Genomic DNA, 19,619 nt, shown 5'->3' with positions numbered 1-19,619 from the left:
ATAATTCTCTGAAATTCAAGGTGTAGTCAATTAGAATTTTAAGATAATTTATTAAAATCCTTAGAAATCCGGATGTATTCAATTAGGATTTTAAAGAAGTTTATAACATTCCAGGTGTATTCAATTAGAAATTGATTTTAAAGAATTTGAGAAAGTTAAGAATTAGAGGGAATTGGAGAGATTTTGTAGTGTATTTTAAGCATCCACAAATCTCACCTCTCCTAATGAGATTTCGAGGGAATTGAATTAAAATTTTATATGAAATTTCTACAATTCAATTAAACTCTATAAAAATCCATGGATTTATAAATTCATTAAAGTCTCTCAAATTCTCAATTCAATACACCCCTAGCAATTTGGGAAAATATGACCCCTATGGGTTTCTCTGTTTCTTATTACAAAAGAAGCTATCAAGTGAGTCGCTCCCTTTTATCTGCAAAGAGTATAAGTAAACTTGACAAGTAGCAACTGTTTTGCTAGGTGTAGTACATCAAAATATGATATCTTCGACTGTTGCATCCAACTCCAGTTTTCCACATAACATCCCCACAAGATAGAGCCAGTACGATTCCAAAATCAATGTCAAAAAAATTCTCAATGCACACTCCCATTGCTACACATTGCCTCTGCATCAATATGATTGCCCTAGCTGGGGGAATTAGGTTGTTATTGATAACTGCGTCATGTCGACACTTCCACAGCCACCAACATCTAAACACCTGAAGCTGTTGGAAGTCATTGTAGTGATTAGTCCTGTCATATATCTGTATTAACCGTCCCCAAACATCAAGAAAATTTATCACATCAAACAATTGATATCTAATTGCGCATGTTTGCACTATATTTCACCGATTCAGAAATTACCAAACAGCGGGCAACTTTATACCTTCAAAGATTCATTTAAGGATTCGTGATGAGGTATCCCTGCTAAAGCACAAGAATTTCTCTTCAATTAAAAGGCCAATTACAATGTAACACGTGTCAATATCAGGATAAAGCTCTTAAAGTCTAACATCGATTGCATACGAAGTGAGCGATTTTCCTTAACTATAAAAGGAGACCATTCTCCTACAATTAGTCCCTAATACTATTATTCTACTTAACTCATTATTAGAACTCACTAATGATGATTATGCTTAAAATTTTGTGTCATGTAAACTTTACATTATTAATGAGAACTCTTATACCCTCTTGGACGTAACTCAACTTAGGGTGAACCACGTTTATCTTGTATTTGTTTTCCTATCTCTATCTTTTTACATATTACCTACACTTGGTGACCGAAGCAACCTTACGAAGATCATACCTTGACACTTACGTTGTTCTAAAGTCACATCAACATTTGAAGCCGTTTGTGGGAGCGGCATTTTTTCCTACTTTTACTAGCTTCGTCAAGCTGATTTCCAAATTTTGTATAGTTATTCGATAAGGTATCCCTCTTCAACATGGGGAGCGAATGAAGCCACAACACATAGAACGACACTACCCTCATGCCTAACGTGAGGCAATGAAGAAGGGAAATAAAGAAAGTTGATCTTCAAGCTAAAGTTGAAGAGCTGGAAGCTCATAACAATAAAATAATGATCAGGAATGAGATCCTCTAAGAGCAATATGAGAAGCTTTTCAAGATGCTTCACGAGGCTAAGACAAACTTAGTTCCATGAGCCCATTGCTAAAATTAAGCTTGTAATGTGCTAAAGTTTATCATTTGACACTATAACATTGGAGATGGTTTATATGGGTTAAGAAGTCACATTTCCACGATATTGACAAAAACTGATCAATTAAATGGATGATTAGACGTCCAAAGAGACTAGCCCCCCCAAATGCACTTATGACATAATGTGAAAAAATTAAAATATTATGACCCATTTGAAAATTACTGGGTAATTGATAGATCCTCGATCGACCTTAACTCAGAGAAGCCATGAGAGAACTCGAAGAGAGAGAATGACAAAAGGAATTCCGATACTATTTTATAAGTGCCTTTCTGTTACTTACAAAACCAACTATATAGCAACTTTTCCCAACTACTTTTATCCTATTACATCTATACTAACAACCTTATTACAAGTATTACAGCTCAATCGCTCAAAAGGTGCCATCTGGCACAATCACAATCATCTTATTTACTAGTAATCCCATTAGAATCCTGACATTACTATCCCCTTTGAAATTAGCCTTGTCATCAAGGCTGAAAGTCATGAATCTTCGACTGAAGAATATCCAAAGTTTTCCCAAGATGCATCTGCAACATGTTGATTTTTCCAATGCACCAACACTTCTGTGATTAAAGTCACTCATGTTGTAATCACACTGCGGTCCAAAATAGCTTCGGGTTCTGGCTCATCTTGCATTAAGCCAACGTCTTGAACTGATGGTAATGGAATAGTAGTAGTGACTACATTTCCCAATTTCTTTTTGAGACATGAAACATGAACAATTGGATGGACCTTGGAATGACTTGGTAGCTTCAATTTATACACCACATGCCCAACTCGAGTAATAACCTCAAAAGGACCATAGAATCGAGGATGAAGTTTATGGAAAGGGTGCAAAGCTAGCGACTTTTGCTGATAAGGAACTAACCTGAGGTAAGCAAAATCACCAATTTCAAATGATCTCTCAATTCTATGTTTGTTTGCTTAAGTTGTCATCCTTTCCTACAGCAGCTGCTAAGTTGGTCTTTAACAATGATAAAATTCTAGTCATGTCCTTCAAACACTGATCCACCATATCAATTTTTTTTGTACCAAGTTCATAAAGTGGAACCTGTGGTGGAGATTGTCCATACACCATTTCATAAGGTGTCATTTTGTTTGCAGATTGATAAGAGGTGTTGTAGCTCCATTCTGCTCAAGGAAGCCATGTCAACCATTGCTTAGGTTGCAAGCTACAAAAACACCTCAAATATGTTTCCAGACATCTATTTAGAACTTCAATTTGTCCATCAATTTGAGGATGGAATCCTGAGTTGAGACAGAGCTTGGACCCTTGAAGTTTAAAAAACTCCTCTCAAAATGAGCTGATGAAGATTGGGTCCCTATCAAATACATTGGAAGTAGGCATTCCATGTAATTTAAACACCTGATCAATAAAGACTTGGGGCACTAAATGTGCTGTATATGGATGAGACAAGGGTAAAAAATGTGCAGCTTTTGAGAATCTGTCAACAACGACAAATATAACTGATTTACCCTTGCATGGATGAAGTCCAGTGATAAAATCCATAGCTATATCAGACCAAATTCTTTGAAGGATTAGTAATGGATTAATAAGTCTAGCAGGTGCAAGTGTCACATACTTAATTCTTTTGGCAAATATCACATCCAACAATCATCTCTTTGATATTGTTCTTCATAACCTCCCAATAAAAAGATCTAGATATCCTTTTATAGGTCTTGAGAAAACCTTCATGGCCTACTGATGGTGTACAATGGTGTTCTTCAAATACCTTTGTTCTCCACGGACTTGTAGGACTAATAACAATCCTATTTTTATACTTCAAAAATCCATTATCAAACTGATATTTGAGCAAATTTAATGGAATTGAATCTAAGGTTGTGTGTAAAACTGCTTGAGACTTCTTCAAAATCCAATCATCTTTTTCGACATGTCGTCGCAGATCATCGAGCCAGGACATATAAGGGTAAGATAAGGCAAATAATTCACTGTCAAAGTCTGTGCATGCCAATGTAATTGGAGAATTATTACTGTGATCCGGATCCACAACCATGCTTGAAGCCATGACAAGTTTAGTATTGGGACCAATAGCTGAATTAACCTGAGAATTGAACACTCTATATAATGCATCAGTTGCATTATTGTCACTGCCTTTTCTATACTGGATTTCATAGTCAAATCCAAGTAACTTGGAAATCCCTTTTTGCTGGAAATGAGAATTAGCTCGATTTTGGATAAAATATTTGAGGCTATGATGATCTGTCTTTATAATGAAGTGGTTTCTTAGTAAACAGGACTGCCACTTTTTAACTGCATGAATCACAGCTAACATTTCCCCTTCATATGCAGATAGTGCTTAATTCTTTGGTCTTAGAGCTTGACTGGTAAAGGCAATAGGTCGACCTTCTTGTTGCAAAACGGCCTTATCCTAGTGCCAGAAGCATCAATTTCAATAACAAATGGTTTTGAAAAATCTGGTAATGCCAAAATTTGAGGAGACAACATTGCATTTTTTAGTTCCTGAAATGCATCAGTGGCTGCAGAACTCCATTTAAACCCATACTTCTTAGTGAGTTGAGTCAAAGGTTCACTAATTCTTCCAAATTGAGGAATGAACTTCCTATAATAACCAGTTAAGCCTAAAAAACCTCTTAAAGCTTTCACAGAAGTAGGAAAAGGCCAATCTGTAATGGCTTTCAGTTTGGAAGGATCAGCAGCTACTCCAGTATGAGAAACAATATGGCCTAAGTATTCGATCTGTTGTTTGCCAAAAGCACACTTAGATAATTTCACAAACAAGTGATGACTTTGGAGTAAACTGAGAGCAATGTTTAAATGTTGCAGATGCAACTCCCAGGAAGCACTATATGTCAAAATATCATCAAAGAAAACTAAGATGAATTTCCTCAAATAAGGCCTAAATATCTCATTCATAAGGCTTTGGAAAGATGCAGGGGCATTTGTTAAGCCAGACGTCATAACTAGGAACTCATAATGTCCCTCATGAGTTCTAAAGGCAGTTTTTGCAATGTCATTGGGGTGCATCCGAATTTGATGATACCTGGACTTGAGATCCAATTTTGAGAAATATTTTGCACCAAAAAGGTCATCTAACAATTCATCAATCAATGGGATAGGGTGCTTATCTTTGATTGTGAGGAGATTAAGTGCCTTATAGTCCATGCACATCCTCCAAGTACCTTCCTTTTTCTTCACTAATCTTACTGGAAAGGAGAAATGACTATGGCTTGGCCTGATGAAACTTGATTCCAGTAGCTCATTGACATATTTCTCAATTTCTGTTTTTTGAAGGGGACCATATATATAAGGGCGAGCACTAGGCGGTTTGCAACCTTCTAACAATGGTATTCTGTGATCATGGGACCTAGATGAAGGTAATCCATATGGGCTTTGGAAAATAGGTTGATACTTTGCTAACAGAACTTGCAAATCATTATCTTGGGAAGAATCCAACTGAGAATGAGCAGGTGGGGTTATGCTGTCTGCACTAACTTGCAAAACAAATAAAGCAGCCCATAAGCAATGTTCATAGTTGAGCAACCTATCCATTTGTAAGGAAGAAATGGATTGAGGTTCGTGGGATTGAGGACTTGATATGGAAAAAGTGGTGTTGCCAACTACAAACTGCATAATCATCTTGTCAAAGTCCCATAATACTGGTCTCAATGTTCTTAACCATTGTATGCCCAAAACAATATCACAACCACCCAAAGGAAGAGTATAGAAATCAAGCACAATTGCATAATTCTGTAGGCGAATAAAAACCTGAGCTAAATATCCAGGACTAGTGAGGGATCCCCCATTTGCAATCTTCACAGTGAATGGGTGTGTGGTATCTAAATGACCTTTTAGTTGTTTGATCAGTGAGATATCGATGAAATAATGTGAGCTCCCTGAATCTATCAAAAAAATAGCAAGACAATTAAGTACTAACCCACTGACTTTCATTGTTTTGATGGATTTTGGAGTAGGCATTCCATAAATTGCACAAGCAGTTACCTCAGGCTCTTTATTATCATCAGAATGATGCTCAATAAGGTCTCCATTTTCGTACACATCCATGAGCAGTACTTGACGTTTTGGACCTGCACACACATGCTCTTTGGAAAAAATTTCATCACAGTTAGAACACAACCTGTTCTTCCTTCGAAATTCAATTTCAGCTGCTGTTAAGTGCCTAAAACATTCATTTCTTGAAGGAGGCTCAATCTTTGGCTTGTTGTGATATCAGATAACGACAACTGGGATGCAGATGAAGAGTTTCTTGGAAAAGATCAGACCTTTAATTCTGCCAATTTGGCATCAACCTGTTGAGAATATGCAATGGTTTCATGAACATCGAATGTTTTCAGAATCTTGACATCATGGTGAATTTCTGGTTTCAATCCACCAATAAAACAACTTTTCAAAAGGCCGAGGGTCATTTTGACGGTTCGATTTGCTAAACGCTGGAATTCCATAATGTAATCCCTTAGCAACCCAGATTGTTGAAGTTTCACCAAATTTTCAGTGCAATCCATAAGGTCAGATGAACCAAATTCCCTGTAGAAAATCTTTGTAAAATCTTCCCATTTAGGATATTTCCTAATGTAATTAATCCACTGAAACCATTGAAGCGCTTCACCCTCCATATGAAAGGAAGCCATACAAACTTTTTTGTCGGCCAGAATATCAAAGTAATCGAAATAATGCTCCGCCTTATAAATCCACCCAAAGGATCATCCCCTTCCTGGAAGCAAGGAAAATTAAGTTTAACCAGAAGGGGTCTTGGTTGAAACCCAAATTCATGGCGGTTGATATGCTAGGTTCTTGAATCATCACGCAAATTGGGATCAAATTGAGTTGCCTCCTATGAATCTCCCGGACAACCCATTGCACCCTTTTCCAGAAAATCACGATGAAGCTTTTCGATTCGAGCATCTGATGAACCTTGATGCTCTTCCATGGCATCGAACCTTTGGAGTAGAGTGGTGAGAGTGATGTTGATCGTAGCAAGTTGATTTTGCGATTCCATAGCTTTCTTTGTCGATGTATGAGTCATACGACAACAGAGAACGGATGGAGGAGTCAAGATTGGCTTGATACCAATGATAGATCCTCGATCAACCTTAACTTAGAGACGCCATGAGAGAACTCGAAGAGAAAGAATGACAAAAGGAATTCTAATACTATTTCATAACTCCCTTCCATTACTTACAAAACCAACCATATAACAACTTTTCCCAACTACTTTTATCGTATTACATCTATACTAACAACCTTATTACAAGTATTATAAGCTCAATCGCTCAGATGATGCCATCTGGCACAATCATAAGCATCTTATTTACTAGTAATCCTGTTAGAATCCTAACAGTAATAATATGTGGTTAGCCAATAAAATAAACATACGTATTGGTGGGTTACTTAAGGCTTCTATAAGAACTAATTTTCATTTATCAGGAAAAGCTATTTTTCCAAATTTCCCTTGCAGAACTAGAAAGGGAAAGAAAGACCAACTTCTCTCTCTTTGTTTTCAGTCTGATCTTTTGCATTGCCTGCCGACGAGAGACTCAGTCTCGTGAGATAACAGTTACCACCCACCAGCAGACCATTGCAGATGCTCTAGTCTGGCAATCTCAGCCGTTCATTTCCAAATCTCGCAGATCTGATAGCTGGACCCAATCCCATCAGCTGATTTGTTCTTGATTCACTGGATCAGAGATGCCGGTGGCTGCTTCCGCCATCTACTTCTTGAACCTCCGCGGTGATGTTCTCATCAACCGTCTCTATCGTGACGATGTTGGGTAATCTTTCTCTCTCTCTCTCTGTGCTTTTAGGAACTGTTAATTTGATGGTGAAATTGTTGAGATTTAGGTTGTATGTTTAATTTTTTGTTATGGGTTTGGCCTGAAATTTACTTTTATGTATCTACAAAGGTTTTTGGTCAATGGGTTTTCTGTATTGTGATTTATGATTTCTGGGTTTTGGTCAAAGTTTTGAAATTTAAATGGGACATGGTACTTTTGTGATTCATGAGAGTGTACCGAGTTGAAATGTAGATCAAAGGTGGTAATTGATACATAGTTCTGTTTTGTTATTCATCATACAATTGCTGTCCAGTTAATTGATAGGCTGTGGGTTTTGCTCGGTTTAAGTAGCGTAGGATTTAGATGAAACTAGCTGAAAATTCCCCGCTGCTGCCTGTATCTCAGTTCACTGATCGTTGTCTTGTTAAGCTATTGTCTAACCAACTAGCTAATCAGATGTGATTCCCTCATCAGTCGTTAACCGTGTGGCTTGATAGAAACTCATGAAGATTGATGGTGTTATGGCTTTAGGTAAATTTGTTACAATGAAATTAAGCCATCAACAATGGCCAAAGACATAATGTTACCTTTTCTCAGGGCTTAGTTAACATTTTAATTATCTAGTTCTTCATGTATATGTAATAGTCTGCTGGATAGAAGTGAGGGCTTATTAGTCAACGTCTACAGTGGATTTAAGATCTTTTCTTTTTTTTTTTGGTCTTACAAAATGAACCTAATACCTCCTTTATACCATAATACACTCATTACGTCCTGTACTAAGTTATAGACAGGCAGGCTCCTTAGTTTTTCCTTGTATATGTATTCTTCTGGGCTATGTATGCAGAAAGGTATTATTTTGAAATTATTCGCCTTTGAGAAGGCAAAAGAGAGGGTTCGGGCTAGGTTCCAAGCTCACTTAAAAAGTTCTATAGGGTGGTGCTAGAATATATTGTTAGTCTGGGAATGCTACCTTGTTAGGCCTTCTCGTCATGAGTGGAAAATTTTCTTTGTCAGTTCTTTGCTTGTGTTTGGAGCATCTATGCTGGTGCTCTATTTGAGTAAAATTTCATTAAAGAATCAACCTTGTGGGGTTGTCTAAATACTCTAATCATTTTTTTCAGTGGAAATATGGTGGATGCTTTCCGCACACATATTATGCAAACAAAAGAACTCGGAACATGTCCTGTGCGGCAGATTGGTGGATGCTCTTTCTTTTACATGAGAATCAGCAACGTTTACATTGTGATTGTAGTCAGCAGCAATGCCAATGTAGCCTGTGCATTCAAGTTTGTTGTTGAGGTAATGAGATCTTATCATCTAAAGTCTATGTAGATTTCATTTTCCTTTAGAATTCAAGACTTTTATATATAATGCTCTGATGTAAGGATCTTATTTGCCCTTGTTGATCTGTTCTCTAAAAAAGTTGAAGGAGCTTGCATCATATCTTGACTTCTAAGTTTTACTCCCAAAAAATTTGACAGGACAAAAGCAATTAAAAGGGAATTTTTTTTCCTTAAGTTTTTATTTTTTCCGATGTTTATCTGGAGTGCATATATGTAGTCTTGCCTTTTCTCTCATTCATGCTTCTTCTGTATTGTAGTTTACCATTCTTTGCATCATAGGTAATTCAAGGGTTTTTTTTATTGAAGGAATCTTTACTCTTACCAAGACACTGTTGCAAAACGCTAAGAATTCCAATGACTTATTATATAGATGAGTAGACTTTCTTTTATGACAAAGAATGGTAACTCATTTCTCTCTTATGGGGGAATGAGAAAATCTACGTGCCTCACAACATATATTCAATCTAATCGTGTGAAAGTACTGATTGGTTTTTGGTTGAATTTGGAATTACTTTGATAAAAAAGTTTCTTGAAAAAGGATGAATCAACTGTTTTGTTTTTTCCTTCTTTATGGCGGCTGGATTAGTGCTGTAGTTAGCTACATGACTTTAGATGTGGGATAGTGCATTCTCGGGAGAACTATTAATAATTGGCACGGAGTTCTCTTATGTCAATGGTCTCCTTTTTATTAATTTCTTTTTATGCTAAAAATATTTCATTAATGTGGTAAGTTGTAACTGGTAAGTATACAGGTCTTGCAAGGAATGTGATAATCTCCCCATAAAGTTTTTTTAACTCACCATAGACAGGTTTAAAGTAATACCTGTCTTTTGAGCTGAGGTTGGGGAACATGGTTGTGTAATGTGTTTTTGACCCTCTGGGATATGAACCGGCAAATAATAGTCTTAGATTTTGGTGAATGATTCTGGTCTATTCTGCTTGCAGGCTGTTGCACTGTTCAAATCTTATTTTGGTGGGGCTTTTGACGAAGATGCAATTCGTAATAATTTTGTTCTGATTTATGAGCTATTGGATGGTATGTAATTGAACAATTCACCTCAACTGTTTGCATGCATTTACAGAAGCTATTGTATAGTATACAAAAACCATTATCCTGCACATGTTTCACTCTTTAGAATTCACCTCATAAAATATGGCAAAGAGTTTAAAAGCAGAAGATATTGGGGGAATGCCACAAATTTTCAAATAAGGAAGGATTTTTATGTTGATAGATGAACTTTAGTCGCCGAAGATGCATATTCTAGAAGTCTATTTTGTAAATACAAAACAATTCAACTATACACACCATCCTCTTATAACATGACTAGGTTTGTTAGTTGTAGTATTGTTGGGCACAAGACCATGTGTGGGACTTTCTAATATGGCATGTCATAACCATTGCTGTGCATGTGCATACAAGGCATTGTCAAAGGATTGTTTTTATTAGATGATGTCTATTTCATTTGACGCCATCAATTCTGGGCTTGGCATCGTTATCGGAGAATATCATGAATTTCACACTTAAGAATGTGAAGGGAAATTCTCGACCTTAATGATTAGCGTGGTTCTTTGTAACTGTTCTCCTACCACTTGATAAAAGCACTCTTTAGTTATTTGTGATCTTGATTATTGAATTCATCTTTAAGGAATATGATGATGTTGAAATAAGTTGCACTAAGTAACATTGAGTTTTTTTGTGATTGTGATCTGGTACCAATTTCATTGACCATGTCAGAATCCATACATGCATTCATCACATTACTTGTTGATTATGATGTTCAAATGCTTGCATGTTTTCATTATGCCAGTTGTTTATATGATTTAAGCTTTTATCTAAGTGTTTGCTTGTAATTGTATGTATCTTTAGAATTCATCATGTCTGAATAGTCAATATCCACTTTTCAATTGCAGAAATTATGGATTTTGGTTACCCACAGAATCTTTCTCCAGAAATTTTGAAGCTTTACATCACTCAGGAAGGAGTGCGCTCTCCATTCTCTTCTAAGGTAAGATATGGTAGGGCTATTACGTGTGATGAATTTGGTGACTTTTTCTCAATAATAATATACGGAACCTTTTAGTTCTTCATGTGTGTATCTGTATCATGATCTTTCTCAAAAAAAAAAAAAAAAAAAAAAAAAAAATTGTGGACATCATGATATTAGTTTCTGATGATTTTTCTTTTCAATTGTGTGCCTAAAACAACAGCCTACAGATAAACCTGTCCCTAATGCAACACTACAAGTTACAGGTGCTGTTGGTTGGCGTAGAGAGGGCCTTGTTTATAAAAAGAATGAGGTATTTAGAATTTTCTTACTTTTCTTTTACATCTTTATTAAACAGTCTACTAGATTACAAATATTTCATTCGTGCAGGTCTTCTTGGATATTGTGGAAAGTGTAAATCTTCTTATGTCTTCCAAAGGTAGGCAGGTGTTTTTGAATGTGTTTGACACAAAGAAAGTCTGTTTTGTCACTTATAACTGATTTTGGAGGCTATAGGTAGTGTTCTGCGCTGTGATGTAACCGGGAAGGTTCTAATGAAGTGCTTTCTCTCTGGAATGCCCGATTTGAAGTTGGGCTTGAATGATAAAATTGGCCTTGAGAAAGAGTCGCAACTTAAATCCCGTCCCACCAAAAGGTATGTTTTAGTGGCTCACTATGCTGTTCTGGTACTTAGATTGTATTCAACTTCAACCACCAACTTCTTAGCGTAATATTTGTTTTCAAATTTCTGTTTCCTTAGATACGGGTGAACTTTTTAAGTAGTTACTCTTCCTTTTGAAGACAAATATAACTAGTTTATTAGATTTCCACATGGAATAATGTTGTTACATGCTTTTGCTGATGGGAAATTTCTTAACTCAACTCCCTAGCCTATCATTGGAAAACAAAATATTAAGTATATAAATAGAAGAGAACAAAGTAAAGCGCACCTCAGTTTTCAGTAGAGAACCCTCAATACAGTGAAGCTTGCATGCTCTCTTCTCTAAATTGTGGCCAGCCTACAAAGATTAAATAAACTTTTCTATTTGCAAGAGAGAATTTAGGGCCTTACTAAGGAATTTCTCTCCAAGCAAATTGCTTACCTTAATTGAGCTGCAGCAGACATTTAGTGGTATTGAAGACATATTTGTTTCTTTCTTTCTGACTGATATGGAATGAGTTTTCTGCAATGTGCATGTGCACTGTGGTTAAGATGTAATACATTTTTCTTTTTCTTTCCTTAGTTTCTTCTTGCCTTGTTACTGTCAAATCTTTAGTAGATTGAGATTTACAACTCTTATGTTTATTTGACCAATCATTTTTATATTTTTATTCCAGCGTTTCGTAAACTTTGAATTTATCTTTTCTTGGTCATTTTATTTGCCTTTATAGTTGGATGCAGAAAAGTTGATATCTGTATTTAAGACCTTGCTTGTTGGCCTTTATTGAGATGGTTATGGTTTCTGACCGCACAAAAATGTAATCCCGTTTTAGTTTCTATTTTGACTCGAGTATTTTTGCAGTGGGAAAACTATCGAGCTTGATGATGTTACTTTCCATCAATGTGTAAACTTGACGAGATTTAACTCAGAGAAGACAGTTAGTTTTGTGCCTCCTGATGGTGAATTTGAATTGATGAAGTAAGCTCATACTTCCTTTAATGTCCTACTTTATGCTTTGAATTTAATTTAGCTTTTCTTAATCTCAGTTCTGCTCACTTCATGGTAGTGTTTTGTCATTGCTCATTGTGTTTCATTAGGATTTATTAGGATGCCGCAACATGGTAAAACCTGTTTTTATAATGAGGCTTGCTATTTAACCTTGTCTGTGATTTCGAAGAGTTTCAATTATGCAATTCTCATATCATTTGATGTTCTGATTATATCTTCTATGTTTTTGATGGCCCAGTTGGTTTTACGACTCATAACTCCACTCATTAATTTTTTCTTTTTTGACACGAGCTTTGTTGGTTGATGAAGTTATCAAGCAACAATAAGTCCTCAATAGCTGTTATATTGTTTTACTTAAACCTTTTGAACTCTTTACCACTACCTTTTCTGCAGTAACATGCGTAATGCATGCAAATTTGCTAGTATTAAACTACGACATCCAAATATTACTCTTACAATTATTTTTCATAGGTTGAATTTCCTTTGATACAGTTAAATTGTCATAGTTACTTATCAGTGTTCTACAAATTTCATTGTATTATGAGGCCTTCTTGTGTGGTTGGATTTTATGTGCCTTAGGTATCGTATTACTGAGGGTGTGAATCTTCCATTCCGAGTATTGCCTACAATTAAAGAACTCGGCAGAACTCGCATTGAAGTAAATGTTAAGGTTTGCCACTTTGCATTTTAAAACTGCTATCATTTAGAAGTTCTTTGCTGGGAAGATAGCTTATGTACGTGCTTGCTTTGCAGGTCAAGAGCGTTTTTGGTGCAAAAATGTTTGCTCTTGGGGTTGTCATCAAAATTCCTGTGCCAAAACAAACAGCAAAGACAAGTTTTCAAGTGACATCTGGTCGAGCAAAATATAATGCTGCTATTGATTGCTTGGTCTGGAAGTGAGTTCTTTATATGTTTATTTGTTGAATTATAATCCTTTAAGATTTGAATTAAATTTTTCATTAAAAATAATTCTGCAATATGATTCAATGTAGTAGCCCTTGGACATGGTCGTAGGTGGTAAAAAGATGAGTTAGATTTGGAGTTGGGAAAGATTCTACCTTTTTAGGTTCAAAGTGTTCAAATTTTGTCGGGCATATATGGAGCTTATAGCCTATAGGAGGCTAACTGAAATGTGTCTCTGCGTGTTGCACATTATTGTTCTTTCTTCCACTATATTGTATTAACTTTCTTGCACTTTGTAGGATAAGGAAATTTCCAGGACAAACAGAGCCAACTTTGAGTGCAGAAGTTGAGCTGATTTCCACGATGACAGAAAAGAAATCTTGGACAAGACCACCAATTCAGATGGAGTTCCAGGTGCGTAACTAATCGTCATTACTAATTCCAGGAGTATTGTGACAATTGGGCACACATTTCATTTGTTTTTAATCCCAGGAGCTCATCTCCACCTCCGTAGGCGGTGCTTTATTATAGAAGAATAAAAAAACGAATTAAATGTTGCCAAGCCCTAAATAGGTTGATGTGTTACCGAACTAATACCTTTCATGTAACTTTGAAGTTCTGTTCCACGTCTATGTCCATCTGAAGCACATATCAAATGATTAATCATAAATTACTTTTGAAGTTATTTTAATCAATTATTAAGCACCTCAGTAGGTGGTTACAGATAGAATAGCGAGCTATTTCCTGGCTTATAGTTTAAAATGTCCGTTTCCTGTATGTTTAGGTTTTATCGCATTCAATATGATTTTTCGTCCACCTACTTAGAGGCGACTCATTTGGGTTATTACATATACAGGTTCCAATGTTTACAGCGTCTGGTTTACGTGTGCGTTTTCTCAAGGTAATGTCTTTGCCCCGCCAACACTGGTATGCCTTAGCTAGAAAATGTATAGTTTATTCATTGATTTTCTGCAGGTATGGGAAAAGAGTGGATACAACACTGTTGAGTGGGTTCGCTATATCACGAAAGCTGGTTCATACGAGATTAGGTGCTAGAAACACGGGATTGCTGCTGTGAGGAGAGGAATTTCAGGTGGATGCTGGAATATTTTATACGATTGAGTTGAGTGGGAAGAAATTATTCAGGAGTTTATATTGACGCGGATAAATTATAGGGATTTCTATTGCTTGTGTTTTCATGTCGATATGCTTGTTTGCCATGAATGTCTTGTATCCTGTTGTAAATGCTAGGTTACTCTAGAACTGGTTTTGAGCCTTTAAATTTGTTCTTTCTGTTTCTATTGAGAAAACGTTTACTGCGGTTCGGCACACTTTCATTTGTTGAAATAATGAGATTGTAAGTGAATTTGTGATGGCTTAGATGGATTAGTGAATTCGGCATCACATTCCGTAATTTGTGCTTGCTGTACTTTGGAATGCTGTTTTCATTGTAATTCCTCGATGTGGTTAGCTAATTGGCTAGGAAGCGTATCTGCCCTGTTGCGCTCGAGTTCAAATCCACTCGCAGTCCTTGAGTATAAGCGTTATTCTATACTAATTTACACTCTGGACAGGAGAGTTTTTGAACTCATGACGTAATGAGGAAGACCCCAACGATCAGAGCAATCCATAACTCAAATTCACTTGTAGTAGTTCAGCAATTTAGAATATTGTCTTGTGAACAAATGTACTTTTATAAATCCCTCAGCACACGAGCCTTTAACAATGCTTATCTCCATCGAAGAGAAGCAACCAGTTCAAGCCCTTTCTCGACTCAGTACTCTTGGACAAGTAGACGTAGATGACTCTCAGGTTGGAACTGGATAGTGCTTGGACAACGGCCATGAACTTTCTTGTTTCCGTTTTTGTTTTTTGAGAGAAAATTACAAGAATGCTTAGCCACTAGTAGCATCCGAGCCAGATCTTAACCAATGGATCCTTCAGCTTTCCCGTATTCCCTATTCCAGCATTAGAATGTCCCAACCCTTGAATGGATTTCTCAATATTTTGGAGGGAGAAATTACATATAAAATATGCATGTTGAATTCCCTTATTAGCAGAATCTCAACACAAAACAAGGCGTATTCCATGCCCGCATAACGAGGCATACTCCGCGCATGCAGAACGAGGCCAACATAGGCACGGAAAGTGAGGAGGGCGCCACTCACAGAAAAGGCGTCATGGTTCTAGCATGCAAAACGAGGTGGGTTCGATCATGCAAATTGAGGTTGGCTTAGGCCATCTCCAACCGAAGGGTCCAGAGCGCCAGAGGGCCGAAATATCCCGAAAACCGTCTCCAACTGAGGGCTAGGCCATAGGGCTGTGGAATCTGAGAGGGCCCCACGAAATCAGAGAGGGTTGGAGGGTTGGCTAGAAAAATCATCTTTCCTGTTGGTTATAACCGACATGAATACGTTTATATTATTTAATTTAAATGTATTCTCTGCCGATTATAATGCTTAAGAAAAAAATTCAAATGCAACGGCTAGCTGATGTTAGTTAGCCGTTACATTTGAGTTGGAGACAGAGGCAAATATGGGCATGTACTGTTCATTAAAATATTAATATCTTGGAGGGCCAGAGGGCTAAAACGAGCCTTCTGGCCAGCCCTCGGTCAGAGATGGCCTTGGCGAATGGAAAATACGGCATGCAAAACGAAGGTAGCCGACGTGTGAAAAACAAGGTACACAAAATGAGGCGGGCCAACACATGGAAAATGAGGATATAATCTTGAATCTAAAAGAAGTAATGTAGGAGAAAAAATTCAGAGAAAAGGCAAAAAGCAGAAAATAAATAAATAAAACAGAAAATGATACGATCGGTGGTTTTGTACCGACTTAAAGGTAAAATGTTGCTATTAAGGTAGCGACGTAATAGGCCATAAATCGCTATCTTTGTCCCGATCATTTCTTTTCAATTTTTTATTTTTTTTATAGTTTTGTTTTGTTGCTAATTTTTCTTTTATTTCTCTTACCATAATAAGAAAATATAATATTCATGTTCTTCTATATATATTTTTCCATGCAAAATCTATTATAGTTCATATTTAAAGACTTGTAATCATCAATTTAAAACCTAAATTATAAGATATTTTAATTTAATAGTGGTTACTCAAATAAGGTAAAGTATGAAGAAAAAACTCAAGGGAAAAAACAAGAAAGAAGAATAAATAAATAAAATGGAATAGGGAAAGATCGGTACCACGCTACCAATCCTCACTCAGTGGTACTTAATTAAATTATCGTTCAATTTATTTATTTTCATATTCGCCTTATCGTGCAGTTTTGAAAATTAAGTAAAACTTTCTATTGAGATTCTTGAGGGTAGAACTCCATTTGACAATGTTTTGGGCCTTACTACTATACTTTTCAATTAATTTTTTTAGTTTTTAGCTTAAATATTCACTAAATTTACATTTTTTGCTCAATAAATCGTAAATCCGCTTCCAAATGTCTTATAAAGTTGTCCTCAATGCTCAAGAAAAATATTCCCCGAAAATAAAAAATTTGCTTTTTTTTTTGACAAAAAAACGTGGGTGTTAACTCACAATTTTTAGTCGGTTTTGCAAGCTCGTACATATATCATCGTTTAACATACTTATTTTCACCTTCGCCTCACCATGAAGTTTTGAAATTAAAGAAGGACTTTCCGTAGATATTCTTGAGTATGGAACCCCATTTTAAAAATGTTTTGACGCTCACTATTATATTTTTCACTTATTTTCCTAGTTTTCGGCTTAAATATTATACTAAATGTACATTTATTGTGCAATAAACCGTAAAACCACTTCCAAATGCCTTATAAAGTTTTCCTCAATGCTCACAGAAAATATTTCGTAAAAATAAAAATTTGCATTTTTGCCAAAAAATGTTGGATCTCACTATTTATTTTCACCTTCGCCTCACTATGAAGTTTTGAAAATTAAAGTAAAACTTTATGTTGAGATTCTTGAGGGTATAACCCCATTTGACAATGTTCTGAGGTCACTACTATATTTTCACTTGTTTTCTTAGATTTCGGTTTAAATATTCTACTAAATATACATTCAGCTTACAAAAACATTTGTGGTTGAAATTACATACTAAATATGTATGTACAGGAGAAGCATTATGTATGAACAAAAATCAGCAGAATCTCATTTCTCTCCTTCACTTAGTTTACAAAATATGTGCTCTCATCCACCTCAATGAATAAAAACAGTTCAGCTTTATACACTTTATTTGAGAATAGTGACCATTAAGGGTTTCTAGGCTTACTGTACTCTAGTATAAATAGGTTACTCTTAAAAGTGTACAACGAGTCAGGCTGACCCAATCCGTTTATGATGAGCTCTACGAATTTCGTGTTGTGCCATGCTTGGGCCAAATTTAAAAGGTTTCATTCAATTTATCATTCATGATGACATCGTTGGAAAGGTAAAATATGAAAACTTAATTCATTTAGGTAATTTATTGATAACTTTTTTTTTTTTAAAATTAATTGATAACAAAGTGCATTGTTAAATGGTCACTTAGTATTACGGTTAGTGATATTTCTCTCTACTTGTAAGTGAGATGTCTTAAGTTTGATTCTCGCTAAAAGCGAATTTGAACCACATTATTGCTAGCTTATTGTGAGATTAAACCCAACACTCTTCCTTTAGTATAAATAATATCGCTTGTTAAAAAAAATAAAAAAAATAGTAAGTGCATTGTTAAATTTTCAAAAATTGGGTGACTACAATGGCCATTATCGCTTTATTTGGGTTTGCATACTTCATTGGGGAAAATATCAATCAACATCTGAGGAGGAGACTTGAGCCAATCAGGTAGTTACAGTTATCATTTCTTTTGATTAAAGTACCGACCATATTTTTTATCTGTGTTTAGTTTTGATTAGATAGTTAAAATAATAATTTTATACGTTTTAATTGACAATAAGTGTTCAGTTAAGTGAGAGTTAAGTTCGATTCTCGTAAAAAATGAATTTAAACCACATTATTGCTAGCTCATTATTTTTAACATAAATAATGTTTGTTAAAATAAAATCTCATTATTTTTTTTTTTGGTCAGATTTTCTCATTGTTTCAGGCATTTCTAATTTTTTATTTTTTTGACATTGATGCACATGCACGATGCAAAATGATTTGTTTTCTTTGGAATTTCAGGTGGATGCTGGAATATTTTATACGATTGAGTTGAGTGGGAAGAAATTATTCAGGAGTTTATATTGACGAGGATAAATTATAGGGATTTCTATTGCTTGTGTTTTCATGTCGATATGCTTGTTTGCCATGAATGTCTTGTATCCTGTTGTAAATGCTAGCTTACTCTAGGACTGGTTTTGAGCCTTTAAATTTGTTCTCTGTTTCTATTGAGAAAACGTTTAATGCGGTTCGGCACACTTTCATTTGTTGAAATAATGAGATTGTAAGTGAATTTGTGATGGCTTAGATGGATTAGTAAATTCGGTATCACATTCCGTAATTTGTGCTTGCTGTACTTTGGAATGCTGTTTTCATTGTAATTCCTTGATGTGGTTAGCTAATTGGCTAGGAAGCGTATCTGCCCTGTTGTGCTCAAGTTCAAATCCACTCGCAGTTCTTGAGTATAAGTGTTATTCTATACTAATTTACACTCTGGACAGAAGAGTTTTTGAACTCATGACGTAATGAGGAAGACCCCAACGATCAGAGCAATCCATAACTCAATTTCACTTGTAGTAGTTCAGCAATTTAGAATATTGTCTTGTGAACAAATGTACTTTTATAAATCCTTCAGCACATGAGCCTTTAACAATGCTTATCACCGTTGAAGAAAAGCTACCAGTTCAAGCCCTTTCTCGACTCAGTACTCTTGGACAAGTAGACGTAGATGACTCTCAGGTTGGAACTGGACAGTGCTCGGACAACGGCCATGAACTTTCTTGTTTCCGTTTTTGTTTTTTGAGAGAAAAATACTAGAATGCTTAGCTACTAGTAGCATCCGAGCCAGATCTTAACCAATGGATCCTTCAGCTTTCCCACATTCCCCATTCCAGCATGAGAATGTTCCAACCCTTGAATGGATTTCTCAATATTTTGGAGGGAGAAATTACATATTAAATATGCATGTTGAATTCCCTTATCAGCAGAATCTCAACACAAAACGAGGCGTATTCCATGCCAACATAACGAGGCATACTCCGCACATGCAAAACGAGGCCAACATAGGCACGGAAAGTGAGGAGGGCGCCGCTCACAGAAAA

The 19,619-nt window shown here is 35.9% G+C and overlaps 1 protein-coding gene across 2 annotated transcripts; it reads left to right on the top strand.

Moving 5' to 3' along the window:
* The first annotated feature begins 7,135 nt into the window (after window positions 1-7,135).
* On the top strand, window positions 7,136-18,859 carry LOC103965739 (AP-2 complex subunit mu). 2 transcript variants are annotated; one of them, XM_048591575.1, is made up of 14 exons: window positions 7,136-7,490; window positions 8,615-8,792; window positions 9,782-9,872; window positions 10,748-10,842; window positions 11,045-11,134; window positions 11,212-11,260; window positions 11,338-11,476; window positions 12,345-12,461; window positions 13,071-13,161; window positions 13,245-13,387; window positions 13,694-13,808; window positions 14,251-14,295; window positions 14,370-14,487; window positions 18,541-18,859. In XM_048591575.1, the coding sequence occupies exons 1-13, from the start codon at window positions 7,408-7,410 to the stop codon at window positions 14,448-14,450; spliced, it is 1,317 nt and encodes a 438-aa protein (XP_048447532.1). In that variant the 5' UTR covers window positions 7,136-7,407; the 3' UTR covers window positions 14,451-14,487; window positions 18,541-18,859. The 2 variants fall into 2 exon arrangements, with proteins under 2 accessions (XP_048447532.1, XP_048447531.1); XM_048591574.1 differs by lacking the exon at window positions 18,541-18,859 and having other exon boundaries at window positions 7,137-7,490; window positions 14,370-14,808.
* The last annotated feature ends 760 nt before the right edge of the window (window positions 18,860-19,619 follow it).

The sequence above is a fragment of a genome, unplaced genomic scaffold (genome assembly GCF_019419815.1).
Source record: "Pyrus x bretschneideri cultivar Hongxiangsu unplaced genomic scaffold, Pyrus_bretschneideri_v1 Contig34, whole genome shotgun sequence".
NCBI classification, from domain to species: Eukaryota; Viridiplantae; Streptophyta; class Magnoliopsida; order Rosales; family Rosaceae; genus Pyrus; species Pyrus x bretschneideri.
The sequence above is the reverse complement of the archived record's forward strand: the minus strand, read 5'-3'. Positions and strand labels throughout refer to the sequence as shown.

Coding starts and splice junctions, on each gene's coding strand:
- LOC103965739 (XM_048591575.1), top strand. CDS start 7,408: ATGCCGGTGGCTGCTTCCGCCATCTACTTCTTGAACCTCCGCGGTGAT. Junction 11,135..11,211: donor TTGTTTATAAAAAGAATGAG/GTATTTAGAATT, acceptor TCATTCGTGCAG/GTCTTCTTGGATATTGTGGA. Junction 13,809..14,250: donor CAATTCAGATGGAGTTCCAG/GTGCGTAACTAA, acceptor TTACATATACAG/GTTCCAATGTTTACAGCGTC.